Source organism: Ostrea edulis, chromosome 6 (genome assembly GCF_947568905.1).
Source record: "Ostrea edulis chromosome 6, xbOstEdul1.1, whole genome shotgun sequence".
In the NCBI taxonomy this organism is placed as follows: Eukaryota; Metazoa; Mollusca; class Bivalvia; order Ostreida; family Ostreidae; genus Ostrea; species Ostrea edulis.
In genome coordinates, this window is record NC_079169.1 from 3,810,236 (window position 1) to 3,837,987 (window position 27,752).

General features: G+C 35.6%; 1 protein-coding gene across 11 annotated transcripts in view; it reads right to left on the reverse strand.

Annotated features, from left to right (window-relative positions):
• LOC130047072 (DNA damage-regulated autophagy modulator protein 2-like) overlaps positions 1-27,752 on the reverse strand; it is a 65,481-nt gene that overhangs the window by 17,895 nt on the left and 19,834 nt on the right. For 2 of the 11 annotated variants that reach the window (XM_056141286.1, XM_056141279.1), the window contains exons 1-3: positions 3,470-3,696; positions 3,158-3,266; positions 855-908 (exon numbers count right to left, since the gene is read on the reverse strand). In XM_056141286.1, the coding sequence (XP_055997261.1) occupies positions 855-908; positions 3,158-3,246 (143 nt within the window). In that variant the 5' untranslated portion in view covers positions 3,247-3,266; positions 3,470-3,696. Of the gene's footprint in view, positions 1-854; positions 909-3,157; positions 3,267-3,383; positions 3,724-16,175; positions 16,196-16,239; positions 16,455-27,752 lie in introns of those variants that run through there. The other 9 variants (XM_056141289.1, XM_056141283.1, XM_056141287.1 and 6 more) reach the window with 8 other exon arrangements.

The following is a 27,752-nucleotide window of genomic DNA, read 5'->3' on the forward strand; positions in this document are numbered from 1 at the left end:
GAAATGAGCACCTGCAGTCACATACTATCATAATTTTATACAAGAACTAGGCATGATTTATTAAATTGACTTACAGAGGAAGTAATGCGCCGGTTTCGAGATACACCCGAGTTATTTCCCTTTGGAGAACTCTCGTATATAGTGAGGCGCGAAACAATTTATTTGCACGCGGGAGTGGGATTAATTTTCATCACTGCGCAAGTGGACGTACTCAGTAAGTTTCTCATACACTGTCACATCACCCGAATTCGACTGATACACAAACTAAGTAAGTTACAAGTATTTAGGGAGTAATTAAATACATAGAAATTCTTATCATATCACGTTATTTCGTTGGTCATAAGTACCATATCTAAGATATTACTTGCAAATATGACATTGTTTTTATGTCTCCATTTTAGTAAAACATTTCTTTCGATAGTATTTTGTATTTCCCACATTGACATATTAAAAGAGAAGCCACTTTTAATGCATTTCATCGTCTTCCTCACTGACTGTAGGTCCACTCTGTCCCACTTAGTCATTGAAAGTTCCACTAAATGCACCTCCTACACAGAAGAGTTCGTATCTCGAAACTGGCGTATTGTACAGTGTAATTTTTTGTCATAAATATTGAATACAAATACATGTAGATCCATGATACGTTTTGTGTTTGCATATTAACATTTTTAAATGTACAGTTCACGCACTGCAATGAAATAGGCGGTATATTCTTTACACATGTACCTGTGTATAAAACCTTGTATACAATGTTTCTATACTAGTATGTCCTCCTTTTGGTATACCATTAAATATATTCCATTGTGAGGTCCTTTATCAGAGTTTAGCAACTTTATATATGCATAGTATTCTACCTTATGTATGGAAACACATTGGATGTGTGATTCAGCGCCTGTGATATACCGTATCTGCAATGAAATACATGTACAAGATATGTTACAGAAATTGACAATTCCCATTCCTGTTCTGTAAATGGAGTTGATCATTAACGCAGCTTCCGGCCGGTAACTCGGCGCGTCTTAATGACCATAGTCATACAGCTGAAGCAGCGTAGAGGAATAGATTTCCGCAAATGTACACCGGAGCCTTTTTCTAACACGTCACGTGATCATGTCCTAAAGTGGCCGTACATTATCCGACCTTTGGTAGAACGACGTTAGAACACGATGTCCCATAATAATCTTTCTGCTTAACGCAGAATCGGCATTTTATATCGCACCTGATATCAAGCATAAGGGCGCTTTCAGACAGCTATCTAGTAATGACCACATTTGGTATAAGATTTACCGATTCACATAAACATTATATTATTACTACAGTAATTTGTTCCGAAGAGTCGGACCACGTCGAGTTGACAGGCGCGGATCATCAGATCAAAAGAGATGCGAAGCTTCGTGATATAACTCCCTGTAGTTCTGATATTTATTATATACTACCGTATGTATATTTAAATCCACGTTTGTATTTCAAATTATCAACAAGAGTATACCGAAAGCGGTACATATACGCCCGTGAAAAGCTAAGGTAGTTTTTTTCTTAATGGATTATTTGTGAACCTTTGCTTCGGGTAGTATCAGCCGCCACCAGGCTGTGACATATTTTCTTTGCATCGTATTACTAAAGGTCTTAGCTTAAAAACTATGACAGGAAGTACATGTAGATAGGCAAACCAAGAGTTATTTGAAAAAACATTTCCCTAAATTTCAACAGCCTGTTTTAAACATCAAAGAAAATTAAATTACGAATTGTTGAGAATCGAAATCTGTACTATGCACACAAATTATTTTCACAGGCCATGGTTTCAAAACTATGAGAGGAGTTAAAAGGACAAATAATGTCCTTTATTTAATTGATATTTCCTCAAAATGGACTAAATTCATCAACCTGTAATTTTATAAAAACAATTGACGACAATCAAAATCCTTGACAAACGCACACCTTAACTACTCACATAAACACTCTGTAAAATAAGAAGACTCTGGGAGGTGAGGCAAATCATGTACTCTCTATGTAATAATTCCTCAAAACGGACTAAGTTCAACAACCTGCCGTATGCAAATCTTCAATACTCATACAAACACTCTGTAAAGTGTATAACAAAATTGGTCCTCGCTTGCAAATTGCGGGAGAAGTACACCGGACAAATTACATGCATGTACCCTCCATATAACATTTATTTTCAAATAATGGGGCAAAACTCCTACAAGAGAGACCAAAATTGATGAAAAATACAATATGATCATAACGAAGCTACACAGCAAGTTTCAGCTTGATATATGACACAGAAATGAAAATAGAAACGTACAACCTTAGACGAAAGGTTGGACGTGATAAAAAAAAAAAAACATCCGTATTAGCTTAAATAGTACTTAGTCTCATCAAGGGATGGATTACATTACTTTCGCAATCACTGTATCTGGAACATTTACATCACGTGATCTGAAACATTGTTACAAATAGTAATGATAACAAAAAGTGCAGTATTCACAAATTCCAAAACAATTTACTTCACGATAAGTATGATGTGTGCGAGATTATCTTCGCAAAGAAACTGTCATTAGACAATTCTGCAGTAGTAGCTCTTTTAATTATATGCTCCGAAATCCGGATGTTTGCAAATCCATCAGGATAACGGCGACTGAGTCACGGAAACGGAACTTGTCTGATTGGATCTAAGTAACGGTCATCCATCACCTTATAATTGAGGGAGACCTTGTACAATATATATATTCGCTGAATTCTTTGTTTCTCGATAATTAACACTGCAATTTAATGTTTGCAGACGCCGCGCATATATATAATGAGTCAATTTATTTCTAATTTTAATTAACTTTCAGACTGTCATCGATGGACTTTGTTTATTATTACAGATAAACTTTCAAGTGAAATATTCATTACCCCTTGGTCAAGGGTTCAATGTTCAATTTTGGCTATACTATTTCCTTGGAAGCTTTTTTAATACTCGTGTCGTGTTGGAATTAAATTCTTACCACATATAGAAAACATTCCCTATTTAACCCAACCATAATAAATCACAGAGCCCTGGTGAAGTTTGGTGTACCTGTTTTAACAAAAACCAGGTAAAATACGAGCGGTTATCTGCTGTCACGGGAAGTATTGTTTCTTTAAGGAATCGGTGACAATCACATGTACTTACGTGATGGCGAAGGCTGAAACTGACCACAAGACGGTAAATAAGGGGATTGTCCAGAGACAGGTCCTTAGGAGATGGTAGATGGTCAACATATCTGTACGTGGGCTTCAACCTGGATACAGAAAGCGGGGATAAGAAAATCCGAGAAAACTTTATATTGAAGTACATGTACGCAGACGATATCGAGTTCATGATGAGATATTACAAACAGTGTGTACTCTCTGCGTACCTTCCCGCCTGTCAAGCTGTAAATCTACTCCAAATGTAGAATGTAATTCTGACGTGCACTTAAACAGAGACCCAGAAGCAACTTACCGCCAATTTACACAGTACAGTGTATAAATATATCCCCGTTAAATGTCATCCAGCTGTCGTATAAAATGAAATTGAGAGTTGATCACAGTTCTACATCCAGACAGACGTAGTGATAATATGTATGATTCAACAAGGAAATTCATTTAAAGTAAACACATACGATTGTTTGAAGTAAACAAACATGCCTCAATGGTGGATATTAGAAATGAACACGGAAATATTTTTTTCAGATCTGATGAGAAAATATTACAAGGCGTGTGCGATGTATGTTACCTCTGCATTTGAAATTGGAATGACGCCAATGTAGCAATAAACATGCTTTGCAGAATTAATAAACGTTACGTTTTCTGGTTTATTAAGATTCCTGGGCATGGCAGATTGAAAACGTATAATTTTCAATATATGTATAAAAAAAAAAAAAAAAAAAAAATATTTGAAAGTGGCCTTGAGTGGCTGAACGTTTGGTCAGTATTGCAGGAATCGGGCGTACTGAGAGCGTCAATTATTGTTATAGCTTAATAGACTCTTATCTTCATTTTGGACTTCTGATTATGTCCATAGATTAAATGTTTTTTAGATAAGATCGTTCACTACTGAGGAATCATACTCTCAACAGAAAATAAACTTTTATTATAATACTAGTATTCCATTTTGCTTTTGCACATTCTGTAATATTATGGATAAAATAATGTAAACGAAACTATTATTACAGTGCAAAAAAAATTGTATGCTTACATTGTCATAAACTAGCAAATTGAACAGGAAACGTTTCAAATTTAATATGAGTTTTTGTTATTCCTCATTACTTTACATTTTCATAAACATGTACTGTAGGAATGTACACAAATTTCCATGGTTTTGATTACGATACACGGTAGCATCACATTTTATCTTTATTACATGCGCATGCATTGTTAATTGACACCAAATCCTCGATTCCTTTAAGAAATGAAACCATTCATAGAAATAGGCATTGTCGCTCCGAACTATTAGTATATTACTGCTTAGAATAGACTAAAACGTTTGTCAATAATCACAGTAAATTTAATTTGTAGTTTGTACTGGATCTAAACATTTCGGTAAGAGGTAAATGTTTCTGATTACATTTCACAAGAACCGTCTATAAAATTTGAAAGAAGAATAATGGTAATCCCGGAAAATTTATCATCTAATGTGCAGACACCGTGGGTCCCCAGGTCAGAAAAGGTCCTCAGTACCACATACCCCCCAGGGGGGGGGGGGGGTGTTAGAATAGGTCCTCAGTACTCCTTGCTTGTCATAAGCGGTGCCTAAATGGAGCAGTCCATCAGATGAGACAGCAAAGACTGAGTTCCCGTGTCACAGCAGGTATGGCACGATAAAAATCCCCCCTGCTCAAAGGCGTTACCGCCGAGCATAGGCCTAAATTTTGCAGCCCTTCACCGGCAATGGTGACGTCTTCATATGAGTGAAACATTCTCGAAAGGTACGTTAAACAATACTAATCAACCCCCTCCCTTGAGAATCCCGCGGATGTGCATGGCAGTTATGGAACTGGGACATCACCAGAAAGTCCATAATAGAAGTTCAAGATCTGGATGTAGATGTTGAATGTTATGAGATGCCATTTCGGTATTAATTTAGCATTATATAGTAAGTGCATGTAGTTGAAGGTAACATTAAAATTTTCACCTCGGAGAAATGCAGTGTCAGCCTAAACGCAGACTTCACCTAACAATTTCTGAATGTTTTTGTTTTTGCGATAATTACACAGTACGGGTGGTGTATGTACCACTGTATCCGTCAGTCTGCAGATTTTTAATCAATCATTTTACTCAATGTGTCGCTATAACGCACTGCAAACTGTGTCAGTCTTTCAAAACTCTACGGCAAACCGTACGAGCATCAATTTGACATACATTGTATTTCTTAGTAATATCAACTGTTGTCCACTAATGTGTCCTGTATCTAGACACGATTATCCTGGAACGTGTGGTTTTTACTCCCACAGAAGCAATCGTAACTACTCGGTTATTTCCTTAACCGCAAATGAACGGGTGTTGAAAGTAGCTAGGATTGCAGAGAATATCATAACCCGCGTCAGCGTGTTATGCATTTTTTCTGCAATGATTGCCACCTGATGGCACACAAGAAAGACATTTTTAAAAATATTTATAATCTAGATTTAAGTACTAAAATATCATTTGGTTGACGAATTCGTTACGTTTAACGGAAGAGCCAATATACCCTTTGACCCTGAAGACGCTCCATATTTGGTCAAACAACAGACAGGTTGTACTAAAAACCGGATCGAACTAGTTTGAAACAAACATGTATTCATTGTCTATGATGAAAGTAATGTCAATTTCAATAGAAATAAAAGACTAAAGATTCAGTGAATGTAAATATTAAGTGAGATCACCTATCCAAACGTTATACTCGGGTTCTGAATGTTAAAATCTAAACCTATTCAAATTGATGATATACATGTAGCTTGTTAACACGACCAAATGCTTCGAATAGGAAAAATCACTTAACCAGGGTTAAATTGAATTTAGTTGCCTGCTAAACGCGATTTATATTACTAGAGAGAAGTTAGTGTAATAGTGTCTGTATTGGTTTGTAAAGAAGATGGGTGTATCATTATTTCTGCTGCAAGGCCATTTTGTATGACAAAATCAGGGGGGAAATCAATTTTTCTTGCCCGGGTCATAATTCCCATGCTATGTCGACGTTGATGCAAATTTATCTCAACAGCGTAGAGTGAAAATGATTTCCCACATCTAGTTGTGATATTTATCTATGCTTAGTGTTATACTTATACAGTTTGTACATACCATATATCAGAGGACAAATCCGTCACCTATCAAATTGATGGAGTCTTACAACAGCGTAATAATGTCATTTGAATAGAATGACAAAATCAAATCGTTAGAATGATATAGAAAATCGCTAGAATGTCCTACAGTTCTTGGAGGATTCAATAATGTGCTTGTATAATTCAGTAAAAGCCTTTGAATGATTTACTAGATCGTTAGGACATTTTGATTAATTCATTATGTAAGATGAGCGATATATATATAGATGTTGGGATCTGTCAAATAGTACCATTATATCGATTACCCTCCCTAGATCCGCTTTGAGTTTCATGTTTTTGACCATTATCACTATTGATTTGGACTACCGCCGTCAAGTTCAAGTTCATTTTATTCAAGTTCATTTTAATCAAGGGAAAATTATATTACATGGAATAGTGTTTATGTATATTGAGTGCTAGATCCACTCAGTGTCAAACACTTTAATCACCATTTGTATAAAGAGGCAGCTGGACGGTAAAATGAGGTCAGATCTGAGGATTGCAGATACACCGTTAAGCGTGTGCCCGGGCGTCTTCGTACATGTGGTTTTAGATAAAGGCATATTAATGGCAAAACTATAGAATGTCATTGTACTTTACAGAAAAGAATGAAATTTGCACAATCATGTTTAATATATTGAATATCCATTTATTATTTATGAATTGTATCTATTATACATGTAGATGCATCTACACTGTAATACAAAATGAATAAGAAGTAAATTTGAATTTAGTTTTTTTTTTAAATATACCAGGCAATGGCAACACTTTGCGCCAGTATACTTCATGGAACGCCTTTCGCCACAATATCAAACACATTCTGATGAGGGAAAACACACAAAGGATGTAGTGTAAATTATATTTTTATGAATGTATAATTTTAAAAGATGAAAAGGTTTTACATAGTTAGACTTGTATTATTGGGGAAAAAAATTGAAATTCGATCACAGACACCTGAAGTATGGATAGCTTGTATAGATCTTATGTACATACCCCCTCCCCTCTAAAATGAAATGATTTTATACAGAACCAAAAATGAATGCTAAATATGTTATTTCCACACCGACCACCCTCATAAGTCGTTCTGATTAGTCAGTTTGTACCTTCTGTAAGCTTTAGAGATGACCACTTGTGAGATACTACATGTAATATATGTACATATATACATTTTTGGTTCTATATAAAATAATTTCATTCTAGAGGGGGATATGCATAAGATCTATACAATCTACCCACACTTCAGGTGCCTGTGATTTCGATTAATCTCCTATGAATTAGTAGTAATGACCCCAGATGTGAGTATGAGGCCACAGTAGAATAACATTTTAGGGGGGTGTTTGTGTGTTTTGTATTTACATACATTACAAAAATCCTTTGAAAAAGACAATATAGCAACAGTTTACAAAAATAATATGCGGGCATGGCCGTGCAATGCACCGTTAGTTCGATGGCTCCAGGGCCAAAGTGAGACCACACTAGGGTGAGAATACATCAAGAATGCGACTGAGATAAGGGTAAGAACACATTAAGGCTAATCATAAGAAATGATAATGATCTTTATTTTTAAAAGTCGGACATAAAAACAATAAACATTAGCTATATACATGTACGAGCTATTTACCGACTTGCACGAATGTTAGCGCTAGGGGTCATTTTGTGGGAGGACACTCACGTGTCCGAGCGGGTGTCCACCATACCCTCTCACATACAACCACTGGGGCTAGAACTAGGATCGCAGCGGTGAAGAGCGAATACGTTAACCATTCTGTTACGAATGGAACCACAATAAGGGTGGTAACGTGTTAAAGTTCACGTCAAATTAAGAGTGGCACATTAAGATTACATCAAGGTTGATCATGCCAAAACATGGGAGACACCACATTAAGGGTGAGAACATAATACGAGTAGGACCACATTAAGGGTGAGAAAACATTGAGAGTAGGACCACATTAAGGGTGAGAAAACATTGAGAGTAGGACCACATTAAGGTTGATACCACATTAAAGGTGAGAACATAATACGAGTAGGACCACATTAAGGGTGAGAAAACATTGAGAGTAGGACCACATTAAAGGTGAGAAAACATTGAGAGTAGGACCACATTAAGGTTGATACCACATTAAGGGTGGGGTCGCATTACGTTTTGTATCACATAGGACGGCAACACATGAAGGGTAAGAACACATGAAGGGTAAGGACACATGAAGGGTAAGAACACATGAAGGGTAAGGACACATGAAGGGTAAGATTACATGAAGGGTAAGATTACATGAAGGGTAAGAACACATGAAGGGTAAGAACACATGAAGGGTAAGAACACATGAAGGGTAAGGACACATGAAGGGTAAGGACACATGAAGGGTAAGGACACATGAAGGGTAAGGACACATGAAGGGTGAGATTACATGAAGGGTAAGAACACATGAAGGGTAAGGACACATGAAGGGTAAGGACACATGAAGGGTAAGGACACATGAAGGGTAAGATTACATGAAGGGTAAGAACACATGAAGGGTAAGGACACATGAAGGGTAAGGACACATGAAGGGTGAGGCTGCATTATTAAAGTGTGGTCACATTAAGGGCAGCACCACACTAAGAATGAGAACATATTAAGGATGAGACCCCGGTAAGGATGCGAACACACTAAGCGTTGGATCACTTTTCAGGATTATTCAAGAAATAAATATCTAAGAATCGTACTTCCAAGAATAATAGAGGCAGAGAATGTGGCTTTATAACATGCAAAACGGACAAAATACACGTATAAAGGAAAATTTCTCTTAAGCAGAGAACAATTTTGAAAAATTACAGTAATTTGTAGCACATATGAAAGAATTACGAATTTGGAATTATCACCCCTCAGAATTGAAATGGGCCTACATAGGATATAGAAACCCTGCATGAATACTATCCATTCAAATAGCAACAAATGAAATATACTATAGTTTGTCTAAACAGCATGCAATAATCCTGAGAAACACAGTGTCTGTAATGATCAATCGCGGGGCTTGGTTTGGGTCCAGAAATAGGGTGCCAAAGCTCTTACAACATCTAAACAAGAACACGATGACTCGGGTGAGCGTGGGAGTCCATGGGCTGCTTCTTTTATTTATAACTGAATGGGAAGTAAACATACATACACATTGTAGCTCATATTCAGTTCCGTGAAACGACGCTGGTGAAGTTGTTGCGGCATCTTCAAACAAATGTTTGTATATTCAACCTAAGGATGTATGCTACACCAGAGAAATTTGATGTAGATGAAAAGTGGAGGATATGTACAACAATATTTTGAAGTTGAAAAGTTTCAAATTTACTTTATTTTGTCAAAAAATATAGTTTTTGAAGAAGGTAATCTGAAAATTTTTTTAAAACCTCTGCTGGACTCGAACCTGCTACCTACAGTTCAGCAGTCGGTATTCTAACCTACTGAGCTACTCGGCTAGGTATTTAAATGGAAAAGGAGAAGTCAAATATTGCTGATATTGAATTTTTCATCCATGTTTTTACAGGAAGTCAGCCATTATGACGATGTAGAGTAATACCTTAAGTTAATACCGTCATGTCTGTATAATGCTGATGTTTAAGTACATGTCTGCACACCTTAAAAAAATCGAGGATCGAGTCAAATGGTTGTTTGTTAGTTAATTGGTAGTTTAAAGAGATCAAAAAGCTCATTTTGGTTTTGGTAATTCTTTCTCTTACTCCAAATCATCTTATTCCTTTCTAACATTATAAAAAGATAAATGATATTTATCAACTTTGAAATGTTTACATGTTCGTGAAAAGTTGCGCTGGAAGCCAGCTTATGTAGCAGATTGAATTTTTGTCCAGGAAACAAAAATTCAGGTGATGCGATTTGGAGATAATAATTGTTTTAAACTTGGAAATAAATGCAGATAAACGTATAGAGTTGTAATTACTTACAGGAAATGACTTGTACTAGTTATATGATGTCATTTTAATTCTTTTAAAAAATGAACAAAGTTACCCTTATTAATATTTATGTCATGCACAATGTTTTTATTTGTTTCATGCAAAACATGGATCGCTTTCATAAGTTGTAGATTTTCTGTTTCTCCAAAATGTAATTTATCTAACTCACAACACCCAGACAAATTATCACAGATCTGGTTTTCAAAGCGATGAAGGACAAATTGGTAAAACTGTATTGTCCTAGTTATGAGGTGTGAGCTGAATGAACCAGTACTCTGTAATTGATTAATCAAATGTATGTGCATTGATATGAAATATCTCCATGATCCAGTGAAAGAAAGCTGTGCCATGTTCCCATACGAATTTGTTACCGCCGAGACATAATTAATACACCGCAAAGACATCTTGAAAACGATCAATAGAAAGCTATAAACATTTTTTTACATGCGAACTCGGCAAAACGCAAGTGATAGCATGATGATGACGTTTTGAGCCAGTATATGAAACCGTATTGCAGTGGAAACACAACAATAACCAATTGATTAAGGGTTTTCTCACGTTAATGCGAGCGTGCACGTGTAAAAAAAACTAAACATCATCTCTTCTAATGGGTACTTTCCCGCAGCAGTGATTTTCAGCATATGGTCGTGCAATATATTGAAGTTATTATGTAAAGAAAATACCACATTTATTGATTTATGTATCATGTTTGTTAACAGCAATTGTTTTAAGCAACGAAGAGAATATCATACACGTTGCAAATTAGCTAAAAGGCCATTGGTGTCGAGTACGAACAAAAGAGCATAAGCATATCCATTATATTGGAGCTTAAACGCCCAAGACAAAAGTTCCAAGTGCTAGACAGCCATGGGTTCACGCAGGATTACAAGTGTTCATCGCGTTGTTCTTATGCATCACTGTTTTCATGAGTGTGCGTTTTTATGTGTTTAAGTGACGAAAGTATTTTCCCTATATTATGTAATTCAGGATATGAAAATTTCAAATTCAGCTTCTCAGCCGAAACCATGTCTATTCTGAGATACAGAAATCCCATTCTTTACTGACCAGTACACAACTTACGTTTATCAACCGTCAAAATTCAATAAATATATTTTAAGAGAATTAATTTTTCTGCCTTGTATCTCTTCCATTACAAAACGACTATGAGAGGATCCCCGATCAGTAATCAAAAATATGAACAATGAATATGAAGGTCATCAAATCGAGTACCCAGTCATTACATGTACGGCTATGGCAGCTGTGTGAACAAAATAATAGAAATAATCATATTGTTAATCATGTTTATAACTGTTTTCACTGTGACAACCTGTTTATAAGTACCAAACTTGATTTTTGCCAGGTTACTACATTGTTTATCAACTTATTGAGCCATAATATAGTAAAGAATATTGATGAAGGTACGTGTAGATCGTAATCTAGGGAATTTTTCTGATATTACAAACATACAAATGTATGGAATATGTGGAAATCTCTCAATGATTTTTAAGTAATTTGGATAATAAATATCAGAAAGTGATATGTAAAGATTTGCTATCTCTGCATCACAAACGGGATGATGTCAGCTTCTCCATATTATTATCATATTATTCCTAACCGTCCCCCACCACCGCCTACAAGGTTATCTTAATTTATACTTCTTTCACCAATGTCATATGCAAATGTTTGAAAATTTGCATATTCCTATAGTAATTTAACGGAATAAACCAAATTTAAAGAGCAAATAACTCTTACTAAAGGAAAAATAAATCTTACACTTTATCGCGGAGCGAATAACATGATTATGCCATCAACTGCATATTGTGTTTACGTCTCTCAACTAATTCAATACACAAGAGCTATTTCTGCGTATGATCATTTATAAATTGAGGTAGGCTACTGACAAACAAGTTGATGTTTAAGGAGTTTCAACAGTGTCGTTTAAAGTAAGCATTTCCGAAATTCTATGGTTGTTAAAACGATGAAAGGTGAAAATAAGAAAATGATTAATCTTTTATCTCGTTTAAGGAATACAAAATAAAGAGGTGGGCAACTACGGACTCCTGGACATATCAGAGGTGGAACCGGGTGCCTAGGGGGGAGTAAGCATCCCCTATCGACCGGTCACACCCGCCAGTACAATATGTCATTGGATCAAATGCTGTCTGGCGCGTTCAATAACAATTTTTAGGCCGTTCTTTGCACTGATTTTGACTGCGGAATGCTCCGTTTACCTGATCAAGATATAGGGCTCTCGAGGGATGTGACCGGTCGACAGGGGGTGCTTACTCCTCCGAGGCATCTGATCCCACCTTTTGTACATCCATGGGTCCGTAGAAGAATAGCAAATTTTATTTATATTAAATTAAGACACAAATGTTTGCTTAGCTGTGATTTACACTGACGAAACACCTTCGATTCTCCTAATTGTGTTTGTCGTATAAGTGTACATTAATTGTATTTAATGTCCTGCCCGAGAATTTTTCACTCATATGGAGACGTCAACATTGCCGCTATATGGCTGTAAAATTCATACCTTTGCTCGGCGCGTTCGACCTTTTGAACAAGGATCTTTATCGAGCCACACCTGCTGTGACATGGGGCATCGGTTTTTAAGATCCCCCCATTTAGTCGCCCCTTACGACAAGCAAGGGGTACTAAGGACCTATTCTAACCCGGATCCCCACGGGACTGTTTGTTTCGATTGTAAGAAATACGTTCAACGAAGTCTTTCAAACGCAAGAATTATTTATTATTGATACACGGATTTTACTTTGGGGAAGCGACAATTTGGGGTATAAAACTAACAGCAAAATGTCCAATGCTGTTCACAAATCTATATTAGCAGATTCTCTTGATAGTAATATATTTTACGCTATACGTACATATATAATTATGGAATTTATTTTGTCTATGCATATGCTTGGTGACAAATGTGATCAATTTTTCTTCGTTGAGAACTTCGTAAGTTATTAGAACTTGTGTTCGGGCGTTTTGTATAATATGTATGCAGTAAATGTTCGAATCAAACATTGAATACCGGGACTAGAAGTGGCAATGGAACTTTATCTTCATGAAATAGTGTCCTTCACGAATTGATTGACCATTAATCCACAGTATTTATTTTCTCCCTCAGTGCCCTCGTCCGAAAATAAATATTTTCTTGACTATTTGATGATAAAAAACAGAAAAATTGAATAGGTTGGTTGCGTTCGTTACAAGATCGCTTTTAATAAGCAAGCATCAAATCGACAAAGCTGAAAAATCACTAATGAAATCATATGAATTCAAAACTGAAAATGGGCTGGGTGGGAGGGAAGACTAAGGCACAGAAATACAAAAGCGACCTTTGTTGCTTGTAACGAACTTCGCACTGCCCGAAAACTGACCAGTAGTAGTATACATGTATATATACTAAGCGCAAAAAATGACGAAATGTAAAACGTAAAGAAATAAATGTAACTGTATTCTACACTAAGCGCCTTATCAACGGACTCAGACAGTGATGTAACCGTAATGCGATTTCCTAAATTAAAGTAAAAGATCGGTACCATTCCAGTCACAGCGGATCCAGTGCGATCCCGGAATCTTATCCAACGTCACCAGATACAATCATAATCTAGATCCGTGTTACAGGGGTCCCTTAAACAGGAAACAGATGCTAATATTACTTGTCAGATTTGACTGATAGGGTTTCTAATCTTCAACTTTCCGCTTACAACTTTTTAACTAGATTTCACTGAAGGGAAAACCGTGCAGTATGTGCATTGTACATGTATTTTACTTTGTGAAGAGTAGCAGAGAGTACAGGGTGATAAAAGCTTTGCATTTATTTTTCATCATGTATTTCGTTATACTCATTTACATGTGTCATCCGACATGTGTCATCCATGGATACATATAATGCAGTGTGCTACTCCTTAGCAGGTGCATCAAATACTTTGTCTAACATAAGGTTATCTATTTAAGGTAGTTCCATCCTCATGTGACTTATCAATATTAATGGTTAAAAGTGGAAAAACTTTATTAATTTCCACTTTAATTTAATTAATAACCAAAGAAAATGTATATGTTGCCACCTTCTTAAAGATGTCAGACATACAAAAACAGTATACATCAACAAAAGAAAATCCACATTTTCGTTAAACAGAATAATAAAAATATATATAAACTTGTTGAAATGACAAAATTTAAGTATCAACAGTTTTTTTAAAATGCTAATTCATAAATATGTATAGATTAATTGTGGATATTAGGGGTACCAATGTATAATAGACATGCAGTAGAGGAAGTTCCAGCATAGGAGTTATTGCCCTTGACAAACTTTTTTAATCATGAATTATAATTGATTATCTACGGAAAATATAAACTTTTTCAGTATGAATAGTTTACCAGATTTTTTATTATATCCAGTGAATAAAATTCCTCAGAAAGATATATTTCTATCATGCGCAAAGTTTCATTTATTAAGATTTTTGCAAAAACCTGACATCACATGAGGATCGATCAACCTTAAGGAGGAATAGCACACCAGAAAAAATTAATATGGATGAAAAGTGGAGGACATGTTTAATATTTTGAAATTGGACACTTTCAAATTTACTTTATTCAGTCCAAAAATGCAGTTTTAGTAGAAAATTATCTTGGGGGGGGGGGGGGTTCAAACCCCTGCTGGACTCGAACCCGCGATCTACAGTTCAGCAGTCGCCACGTTACCCGACTGAGTTACCCAGTTAGACAATCAAATTTAAAAGGTGTATATAAATTTACTGATATTTATATTTTCATTCACGTTTTAGAGGAAAAGGTGAAGATAACGAACAGTGGTCAATCTCATTGCTCCTACAAGGAATGCATAACAAGAGTTGGACTAACACGAACTCCAGGTCAGCCATTATGACGGTGTAGTACACGTCCTTAAACACACTACATGCATCGAAATTATAGCATGCATATATTACATTGAGAGCTAATTAATCAAAATTCAAACGTTATTGCAAATAAAACTGCACCATTGTCAGAGGCTTTTTCTTGTAGGTTTGTTTAATCTTTGTAATGTTTGAATACTATACTACATTTAGTAAAATGCTGTGTCGAGTAAGTAGCTATCCACAGCTCTGAAAACATTGAACATAGTTTTTGCATTGTGTCAATGTAGCACATATGGAACCAGCTAAGTATGCATATTTATAAGAAAACAACCAACAAAATTGGTTTCAATATATTGAATGAAAGGTTAAGATAACGAACTATGACCAATCTCATAATTCCTATAAGCAATATAAATTAAAGCGTTGGGCAAACACGGACCCCTGGGTATACCAGAAGTGGGATCACACAAACACGGACCCCTGGGTATACCAGAGGTGGGATCAGACAAACACGGACCCCTGGGTATACCAGAGGTGGGATCAGGTGCATGTTATTTTTGGCGATTGTCCATTACTAGATTCAAACAAAGTAATAAATTTCATAATTTTATATACCGAACAATAATATTATATGTATACATGTATCTATGTTGCAAACAGTATATTAAAATAAAATATGAACTTGACCAAAACAAAATTCAATACAATCTGGGCTATATGGAAAACTATTTTTGATTAGTGTCTTTTCCGCTCTTTACATGTTTACTGTCAATCTTGCTATCATTGATACTTATACTATGTGTGTGAATGTATGTATGGATGCCTTCATCAGAGACTAAGAATTGCAAATAAAACTGGTTATCCTGTAATACAGTCAGATCAGAATCGTCGTAAAGCTGACTGTCACCGTCGTGCCCTTTCAGGATTTCAACAGGATATAGCATCATTTTGATTTTTAGAAATATTTCAGATTTACGTGCTTCTGTCTTCGGCTTGCCTTTTTCCTTCTAATTAAGGTGTTGTAATAAACATCTTGATTTTGAAATAAACAAGACTTGCTTACCTGTATGAGTTCATTCATCAATCATTTATATGTAAATGGTGACCAATCTCAAAGTCTGACGTACCTTCTCTGTAAGACCAATTATATCACATTCATCTCCATATTTCAAGTAAAGCATTGTGAACGTATACACGATTTTAATGCTCGTTCATTGAGCAAAGAGTGAAATAAGATCCTGATTGGATATGAGCAATTATGTCCATTGTTATGGCGAAGCGTTAGTCGTCCTTACTGACATTGAAATTCCTCGTATCGACATTCTAGCCAATCAGACTGGAGCATGCTGAGTAAAATGACGCCAAGACTGCTACTGACTGCACAACTTATAAAATTTTCAACAGGTGTTTATGATGGGAGAGGAGATGATTATTACACTGTAATAAGGCTATTCAAAAGCATCGGGAAACACATAATTTGCTCTCTGATAGAAAGTGCCCATTTTACTTAGGGATATGAATAGACTTGTACATGCTTTAAGAGTGTCTATTGATACAGAGGCTATGAACACCTGTTCGTGTACTTATATATCAGCCATGCTCCTCACTCTCACAGCCCGACCAATACCGTTAATCACTAACGCCAGATTAGTGTGATCGTTTTCTGCAACCCGTCCTTTCTAACGATACTCTTTAAACATCCTGTCATTGACAGCTCTCAACGTAGCATATCCTTTCATATCCGATCGTAGCGATGCATTCCATTCCGTTCATCGATAAACGCAGTTTCCAACTCAAAACTGCAAAGACTAGGAGAAATAGTGTGTCTACATATTGAAATCTTAAAGATTTACATGAAATTGTAAAAATACATCCGTTCTCAATGAGAGTCAAGAATAAACATAAGAATCTCTCTCTCTCTCTTTCTCAACCATTTAACGCCCCGTGGCGCCTTTTAAGTGCTAAAGGGGTTAAGAGTTTTGTTAAAAGTAGGAATATAATGAAACAAATTATATTTTCAAACAGTAAGATAAAATCTAAACAAATTTTCTACTTCAATAGGATGTTAGGAACTCGTCGAAAACATGCATTTAAAATCGCATATCATTTTGAGTTACTCTCTGTTAGTAAATTCTTTTCTACAAAACCCAATGATTAACAACATATATCATATTCAGAAAGCTTGAAACATTTGCTACCATTTTTCTTCCGGTCATATTTGGATACGGGCAAGTTTCACTGGGTATTTCTTTATGAAAGCATTGAATTTTACCAGTTGAAAACGAGAAAAATGCACTTTGACGACGTTTGCAATTAGCGTGTATGTATAGTGCGCAAATAGATATAGAACGATGCATAACTAGATTTACGTGGGAAAAGTGAATAAATCTATATCTGTTATTTGTCATTGGAGTTTTGTATTTTGCTACATGTAACGAATATGCATTAGAACTATTGTTTTACAATCTAGATATATCTATTATTTCCCTATGAAAGCGTATCAACCTTTTACCAAAGTTTCATTATGAGCGAGTTTTCAATGTGAGTAAAACCTAAGTTCTCATAAGGACATATGTGTACTCATATAAAAGTTTTAGAGTTTAGATACCGATTTTTCCCCTTTAGTTAAAATATCTATCCTTCATGATTAAAACAACTTAGTACAAGTATGTCAGATGTGCTACCTTTTCTTGTTATCATGCATTTTTGTGCTGAAACAAAACATTGACTTATGGTAGGCCAAAAAAAAAAAAGTAAAACTCTGCTCATCCATAACTACTGTGTTACCATGACAACATTAACATAGGGTCATCCTGCATAATTCAAAACTTGCGGTATTAGTTTACTGATCAATTAATTTTATGTTAAAGGGTAAAAAAAAATGACCAAAAAAAATAAACCGAAAACAGACAATTTTTTTGAGATTCATGGGCTCATTTAGTTGCCATGGTAACTGTAAAAATCCCGGTACACTGCATAATTATTATTATTTTTTTTTTTTCATTTTAGAAATTCTATACGTTACATCATAAAAATGTGCGTAGAGAATATTTTAATTTTCATTCGCATTTTTTTTTCATCAGGTTTTACGAAAATTTTAAAATGATTACAGACACTCAAGTGTAACCTATGCGCATCTTGTTCCTCAATGTTTATGTACATGTATATATTTACAGTAAATAACACTCAATTTCATAAATGTGTACGTTTTAAATGTATATGGATACAAACAGTTCTAAAAATCTAAATGATGGGTGGTTAACATTCAATTTGGTGTGTATTATATGAAGACAATGGTTTTAAAAAACACATTTTTTTGGAGTCATGGGTTGTTTTCGTTGTCGTGGCAACCTTTACACCACATATTGCTGCAGAAAATGCTTTAATTTCCATTTGAATTTTTTTCATCAGCTTTGAAAGAAAACTCGAATATTGTTGGTAGTAAAGGGCTATTCTCTCTCTCTCTCTCTCTCATACATATGCATGTATGGTCATGTAATATAACTCAAATTATGTATGGTGTACTGTGTACTATTACATTCTGTGTAATGCATGATTTGTCAGCACGTGTTTCAATAATACACCCAATTACTTTGTCTACTTGCAATTAAAGGGGCATGGATCACTGAAGTATTTCTAATCGTCAACCAAAATTTGAATATCAATTGCTGAGTTAAAAGTGAGATACAACATTCACAATGCCATGGTTTTGTTTGCATATAGATTGCTCAATAGAAAATATGTTTAAAACAAAATGAGATGTGTCAAACACTAAAAACTGTTTAATTGTGTTCAGAATTAACTTGTAATTTGAAAACTCTGCTTTAAACGAAACTTTTATTAGTATTTTAACATATGTCAACAACAAGATGTTTTTGTGAAACACAAATGCCCCCGATAATGGCCAATTCCAAATATGACCAATGTCACAGGGACACATATCTTGGTACCACTAGAAATATCTAGTCACAAGAAATGCTCAGGTGCAATATGAAAGCTCTAATATTTACCATTTCGAATTTATGACCAATGTCAAAATTTTAAAAAGTAGGTCAAATCCAAGGTCACAGGGTCAAACATTTTGGTACCCACGGAAAGGTCTTGTCACAAGGAATACTCATGTGAAATATCAAAGCTCTAGCACTTACTGTTCAAAAGGTATTAGCAAGGTTAAAGTTTGAGACAGAAGGACGGAATTACAGAATTACAAACAGGACAAAAACAATATACCCCCCGATCTTCGATCTCGGGGGCATAGGAACACAGCACGGGTCTTTTTTACATAAGAAATAATTTCTCTCCCATGCTACTCGACAAATGACATTCAAATTTTAGCTGACCATTAGAAATACCTTATTCTAAACATTAAAAATGGGAAAATAAAATTTATAAACTTTTTATCTTAAATCGTGTCCATGCTCCTTTAATGTCGTTTCTAGTTTCGATTTCTGTATACGTATGCAACAGAACAACGCTATCGTTTTGTTTCCAAAAGTGGCGATTCCGTCCGATTTCATTAGTTGATAATAAGATATTGTAACATATAAAAGCGTAAATTATCTGGACCATGCATTTTAGAATACTAAAATAAATGCAACTCGGGGACAATTTACCAAATGGGGATTTAATAACATCCTTTTAGTGAAGACCGACGAACTAATCTTGGACAACGTCCCAAAATACTGTATGCGACAATATCTACGAACGTCCGTCATTTCATATAAACATGAAACTGCTGATGATTATTTTCAATACCATCACGCTTATACTCTGAACTACGTATTACAGTCAGCTTACATGTGGGAAGTAATATACCACCAAACATCAAAGCATGAAACATTTTGAGACAATACTTTTCGATGCAAAAACAAAAACAACCCTGAATATGATAAAAATTGGGCACACATTTCTTTTCAGTGAAATCGGGTTAACTAGACAATGGAATAAATGTGGTGTAATTTTTCTCAACATCAATCGATTTATTGGACATTCTAATGAACAACGGAAACATATAAACCCTCCATTGCAACGTATTTCCAATTATTTTATAATGTTGCTTTGAACAAGACATTTTCAATAACTTTCAATGCCTTTACGGTTCTCGCTAGCTTGATGTGCACGTTTGCGAATGTGTCGATTAAAAGGACATGTCTTTACCAGAGTGCAGCTATAAACGTGGTAGAAATTGTACATGAAAGTTAAATCGCAGTTTCTGTATTGAATATTTGATATTAAGTGGAGTATAATTGATGTACCTCATTTACAATTATAGTCTTTTGATTTGGTCAATGCGAGAATGTATCGAGCTGAGAAAAACTCACTGACCGAGTATAAAGTACGAGGTCGATTTGCTTTTTCTGCAAACAATAAAATTGATCGTACTATATCGAATCTAAAGACTAATATTGCTATATCAATAATCTTTTTTCCACAAATGCTACTGAAATATAACATATATACACAGAAACTAGCTTTCAAAAATGAATTGTATTGTTCTATTGTAGGCACTCTGAGTCACTGGGGTGACCTGATGGTGTCTGTGATAATTTATGGACGGAGCAAATTAGTTCAAAGTTTCGTTAATTAGCATTCACTAAACTTGTATTACATAATGCTATCAGTTCTCGTCCTTTGTCGTGCGCCGGTCGTAACATTTTTAGCTTCTTCTCTGGAATAGCTGAACCAATTTTGTTATATAACATCTATTTGTCGAGGGGAACAAAAATTTGTTAATTTTAAGGTCTGTCTCCCTGACGCCTGAGTGGTACATTTGTATGGCCTAAACAATCAAAATTGATGTAATCTTCAAAAATCCTGGAGATCAAGCACTTATATTTTTGACATTATCGTAATAAACAATGAACCTTTTACCAAACCTTTGAAATTCAATACTCCTAGGTCCAAGATTCATGCGGAAGGGGGCTAAGTTGGTCATATATTGAAAATGCTTTATATCAAGATATAGGACTCACAGCGGGTGTGACCGGTCGACAGGGGATGTATGCTCCCCCTTAGCACCTGGTCCCATCTCTGGTGTGTCCAGGGGTCCGTGTTTGCCCTACTTGTAATTTTGTATTCGTTATAGGCATTGTAAGACTGATTGTTCGTTATCTTCACCTTTTTCATTTTATAAAAGCTTCTTTACTTGTGTACATCACGAAGATGAAATGTTTACATAATTATAATGCGCAATGAACCCTCTGCACAATTCATGACCTCAAGGTTCAAATACGAGGTTGGGGATAAACTGAATACATTTTGTATTTAAAATGATATAGAATATTTTCTGTACTGCTGAACATCAAGTAGACAAGCTGTTTGTATGATTATAATAAGCAATGATAAATTCATTACATTTCAGTTTAGGTCCCAGCTCACGCTTAGTAAATGATGTTGAAAAATGCAGTTAATTATACGTTTTAAAACATCTTATTTACTACACTTCTGTAATAAATTTTCCTGCATTTTTTCAATGAAATAATAATTATGTAAAACAAAAACAATTTTTTTTTTAAAAAAAAAAAACCCATTTAAAATAGCTTCTTTCGAAAAAAAAAAATCATTGACTAGTTGCATTCACCAAATAATTTTTTTAGAACTCAAATAGAAAATTGCGTTTCACTGAGATGTGATATTGTGTATGATATTTACACCAATACAGTAAATACATCATCTAGTACAAAGATGTCTGTATCCATGCGATCTTTACGTACATGTAATGACAGTTTTGAATTTAAAACAAAATTAATGATTGTATTGTATCTTGCTTAACGTCTCGCTCGAGAATTTTTCACTCATATGGAGACGTCACCAAAATCGGTGAAGGGCTTCAAATTTAGGTCTGTGCTCGGCGCTTACGGCCATTGAGCAGTGAGGGTTCTTTAGCGTGTCACACCTACTGTGACACGGAACATCCGTTTTTAAGGTCATACATGTATCAGAGGACCCGTGACATTCACACCCGATGTCGAGCACTGCCACTACCTGTTTTAATGACTTAGATCCGTCGCGGCCGGAATTCGAACCGCAGCCTTCCGCATGTGTGGCGAACGCTCTAACCTCTAGGCCACCGCGGCGGTTAATTCTAAATGAATTTTGTGTATCGTGCTAAGGTTGTTGTGTGATCTGCACAATTTTTTAATTTGATATGCAACCTTTGATCATACAAGTATAGTGACGTGGTCTAATGAAATTAGACTTCACTCATCAGATTAATTATAATGAGTAATAGTGTTAAAGAATCTGATCCTACCTTATTTTTCAAGATATGTTATCATGCTGATATAACGTGATGTGTTGTCATTTTACTCCAATCGTGTCTTAGACGGATACATTATCAACAGATTACACACATTGAAGAACGTTGACAGACTACGAGACACTGGCACACTGTGACTAGTGTTGCATGTGCTTAAACGGCAGGAAGATGGTGCTTTTTAGTATAACACGAGTAAAGTACATGCAATGTCGAATGATTTTAAAAACCACTAAAGACTTTTTGTAAAATTATCAATTCCAATTTCTTTTACAGAATATAAATGATATCAGTTGTTGACAATTTAATAGAAATAGGTGCATTATAGAGTATATGTAAATATCAATCAGAGATTTCGGAACATACAATTTTGTAACCTTATGTTATATGGCTGTTAGTTAGGACCCATGGATTCCCCATTCGTAGCTGTTAAAATGGTATGAACTAACAACCCTAGGGCAACAGGAAAAGGAAAGACAAGACAATGGCTTTTTTTCCCCGTTTATTTCAGAATCTACTTTCCAATGCTTTAAGGGCATTAAGGTATATGCCATTTATTAATACAACTACACTATACATTACTGCCCTGCGAGTGATTAAGCTATGGTTTAAGGGCTTTAATATAAAAAAAAATCTATTGACGCACAGAATCATGAAATCGGATTATAAGGGCTTACTCTTTCTGGTAAATGATAACTTTACCAGAAAGTGTATATAATTAGTCTTTAAATAGTCCTTTCATATGAATCCCATTATCTGAAAAAGCTAATAAAGCCTAAGTCATCAGTATAAAAGGTCGTCTCTAAAATGTATCTTGTGTAATGGTATTCAAATATATTCTCCTGGTACATTCAGCTGTGTAAATAGTAATACTTTTACAATCAATCAGCGTGCAGAGTATTTCATGAGAATCATAGACATCGTAATTAGCCTTACACCATTATTGATGGGTGCAAAGAGTGACCTAAGGAATATATATGTCTCTATATTGAATATGGAACAGAACAAATGCTCCATTTCCCTTTTATTTCGCCAGGGGACAACAAATCCTGGCTGCTTTCAGAGAACATATGAACAATTAAGTGATTGACAAGTTTTAATGACATCACAACAGATACTCAACTAAATTAAATTTTCAAATCAAGTGGCAATCCCGGGACTACGCCAAATTCACAGAACAAAGTTCTTACGAGGCCTACTGTAGGTTGCTGGAATGAAGGTGTTCATCATTCCGTAGTCAGACTAGTTTCTGGGCATGCAATGTAGCTTCGCCTATAGCCTCCATACATATGCTTCACAAAGAGACTTTTCATTTCCATGGGATCAAGATTATATCTACCAAATTGGAGATCAACAGGAAGGTCAAGCCATTTGGACACAATTGTAAGAACATTAACGGATTTCCCTTTCTACCTAAACACTCACTTTACACACACAAACTCGTCGCGGAATAGGGACCACCACCCCCACCCCGTCAATTTACGGGTAAAAATATCGTAGATTACGGAAACTAGACTTTGCCATCGACGAAATGTGTTTCGGCCATCGATGATTTACGTTTTTACCTGGATTCATGTTACTTTTAAAACTGATAAAGAAGCATTTTAACAAACCAAACACCATCCTTCACATTAATATCTCCCAATTTCAACTATGCCCTTTGCGAAGAATATATAAGTCCAAATAAGTGACTTGAGGTCAAGGTGATGTTCAAAAGTGTAAAGTATAAATTTAGCATTGTACTAAGAATGATTATACACTACAGATACATTCTTTTACAAAACTGCAAACATACCAGCTGATTTAAAGCATGTCTTTCATTTATGAAGCGTTGATTAACGTATTAGTACATTCTGCAAAACATAATCAGGTCTCCTCTTGTTCGATACCTGTAACAGGTGCAGCCCATTGCATGTATATTGATTGGAAGTACCGGTATAATAGACCAAACACATGTATATATGTTATACTTCAAAGCTCAGAAACGGAAACACGTGGTAGCTTCAAATAGTACTACGCGTGCTAAACACCAGAGTTTGACCGTCCGACTCACGAAAATGCGAAATAGTCTTATAGAAGAAACAAATCAAGATTGAGTATAGAAATAAAATAGTATATGTACATTATAAAGTATCATCTGTTTTATATACTTCTCGGGCCTACTGGTGACATCACAAATCTGGAAAACAAGTATTATGTATATGAACTTCACTTTATCGACCAGCATATAAAGACAAAATTGTTTAAATATAAATTTAGAACTTTATGAAACGATCTTCTAACGGAATACGAAAATTTATCTCAAACAGTGATTTACAGATTTCACTCATACATGTAGCACGAAAATCTACGCCGCGTATCAAATGGACGTAATTTCGCGAAAATAAACACGGTTATCATAATGTAATATACATGTATTCGCTTGCCATCAGTAAATAAAGAATACATTTCAGAAAGTGGAATAAATTCCCTAAACAGTGATGTATGGCATTAATATCTAATCTGTAAATTGAACTTAATAGTGACGCCTAAATGTTCTGTATGTGTCATGTTATCGCTATCGGTCCTATTGACCGACACTATCGGTCCTAATGACCGACAGGATAGATAATTACCGGACTACAGGGGATGTTTACTGCTCAAAGGTACCTGATCCCACCTCTGGTGTGTCCAGGGGTCCGTGTTTGCCCAACTCTTTATTCTGTATTCCTTATAGGAATTATGAGATTGATCACTACTGTTCGTTACCTTCACCTTTATAGGAGTTGTGAGATTGTGAGCCCTAAAATAGCTCTTAAAGTTTAGTGTTATTTCGGATTTCCAACATTTCGGTTGAGCATCACTGAAGAGACATTATTTGTCGAAATGCGTATCTGGTGCATCAAAATTGATACCGTATAAGTTTTACATTGATCACTGTTCGTTATCTTCACCTTTCATCTAGGATCATTTGACATTGAAACCAAGATTCCTTATAGGCCTGAGTCCCAATGACATATACATATGACGCATCCGATCCAGAAATTCTCCCAGGTGAGTGGGTTCACAAACTGGGAACTAACACTTAATAGTTTACAACCGGAAGTGCATAACTTAAAACTAGGTAAATAAATTCAATTTCTACCAAGCTCACCGGTGGTGGGTTCAGATTCTTTGCCCCCATAATCGTCGGAAATATCCTCTAGCAGTGGAAATGAGATGTTTATTTTTTTTTTTTATTAAGAAAACGGGTAAAAATCTGTGCATCTTAAAAGTTTAATATATACATCCCTCAAAGCAGAAGTGACATATTTCTAAATTGCAAATTAGAACAATATCACATTGTATAGGATTTTAATCTTTAACGCAATAATTGAATAAATGTATGTTCAAGTTTGCTATACAGAGTATTCAAGAAGTATTCAATTAATATCAAGCTTACAGTTACATATCTCAATAGCCATACGTAATGGGAGTGATTGAATTTTATTGCATGTGTGTACGCCATACCTACGATAAAGCAATAGGGGGCGTCACCATGTTTTGCATTTCCGGCATAGAATGGCAATTCGACGTGAGCAGTTGCTATTTTCAGATGCCGGCAAAGAAGATGTCGGTATTTGTCGTTGCACAAGACAATTTCCGCAATAGATACGCCATTTTATCATTTGTATCACGGCGTCAAAACAAAGCACGTCATGGTACATCTATCGTCTTTCTTGGGCTGTGACCGATATCATATTACATTTATATAGTAAACTGTTATAGACTAGGTCGTAGGATAACAGCTGTTTTGTTTGACCCGAGAACGAATCTGTTGTCCAAAGCCGTAGTCAACAAATCCGTTCTCGGGTCAAACAAACCAGCTGTTGTCCTATGAGCCAGTCTATAAATGTTTTGTTATACACCTTCCTTTTTAGGTGTGCCCCCCCCCCCCCCCCCCCCCCCCCCCATGTATATGGTCTTTTGACTTTAAGCTGTTAACAGGACAGTGTGATTGCTTACATTTATTAACGTTACCACTAGCTTGAAATAAAGCATACCCAATATCCTAATTAATAATTGGTTGTTTTTTGTGTCTCTGCTACGCGTTTCATCTATGAAAGGCGAAGATAACGAACAGTGTTAAACCAGAGGAATTAAACCAGTGCTTGCAGAAATTTTATGCAGAGTTAAGATAAGCTGACGGCACCAAATATGCTAGGAAATTATGGTGACTATTTGATATGGACTACAACAACACTTTATGAAAGTTCGAAACGAGGAATTATCAATGCTGATAGATACAGCCCCTCCGGTGAAATGTTCAAGAAATGAATAAATCTGGTTTAATGAATACTTTTGAAATTGTTTCGGTATAATAAAACAGTTAAGGAATGGGTACTTGAGAAAATAGCAAATTTATGGTCCCCCTCGGCAGGAAACTATTTCCTCCCTCGGGGGACCATAAATTTGCTATTTCCCATGTACCCATTCCATAACTGTATACTATTGCTAGGTCAACACTCAACAGTTCGTAAACTGTTACATTGCTGATCGGTCACTAGACCACGAGTACGGGTTAAAATGTTTGAGTTTTATATCGAGAAAAAATTAAGGTGTGTAACAATTCGTTATCTTTCCAATCAATATTGTGCACTGCATTGTGCATAGAATCATTGGACGTATATGTAGCTGCAATTTTCTCTGTCCTAATCTTTATAAGAACTTGCTAATATGTTGACGGTGCTACCGTAGGGCGAGCGTAACTAAATACCCGCACTCTTAAACATCCATATCTAAATCTTCTTCATCTGATATCTTATACTTCCGTTTATCTGAAATATCAACATTTGAATTTGCAGACCTTATAGGTAGAAGAAGCGTTGGACTGGTTTAAAATGAAACTCTGTACAACAGCCAGTGGTTGAAATGGAGGAAAACCTTGTTTTTCAATTCAATATATACTGTATGTAACTTTCAGTAATGAATAATGGCGGTAGTTTTCAGAGTAGTCGACAATCAACTGGAATATATATGCACTTGGACGAATTTTTAGTTTGGAAACAAAAATTGAACGCTGTTTAACAAACTTTAGTTGGCTCCTTTGCTCAGTAGGAAGTATACCTATGGGAAAATAAATCAAAAATTCGCAGCATGGGGGGAAAAAAGACGTCTTTGTAGAGCTATATAGATTTTTCAGAGATGAATAAAAAAGAAATTTATACATCGAGATTACGGACACTCCGGCTGAATTTAGTGATTGGTATTAGTATGCAAGAACGGCCTAACAAATGGTATGGAAAACGTCAGACATAATTCGACCTAATGACAGGTTCCATTTGCAAATAAGATAATTATAATGACCATGGAATTTGCGAAATGCCGACTTTAAACGGAACTGATGAACCCCCTGTAACACCAAAT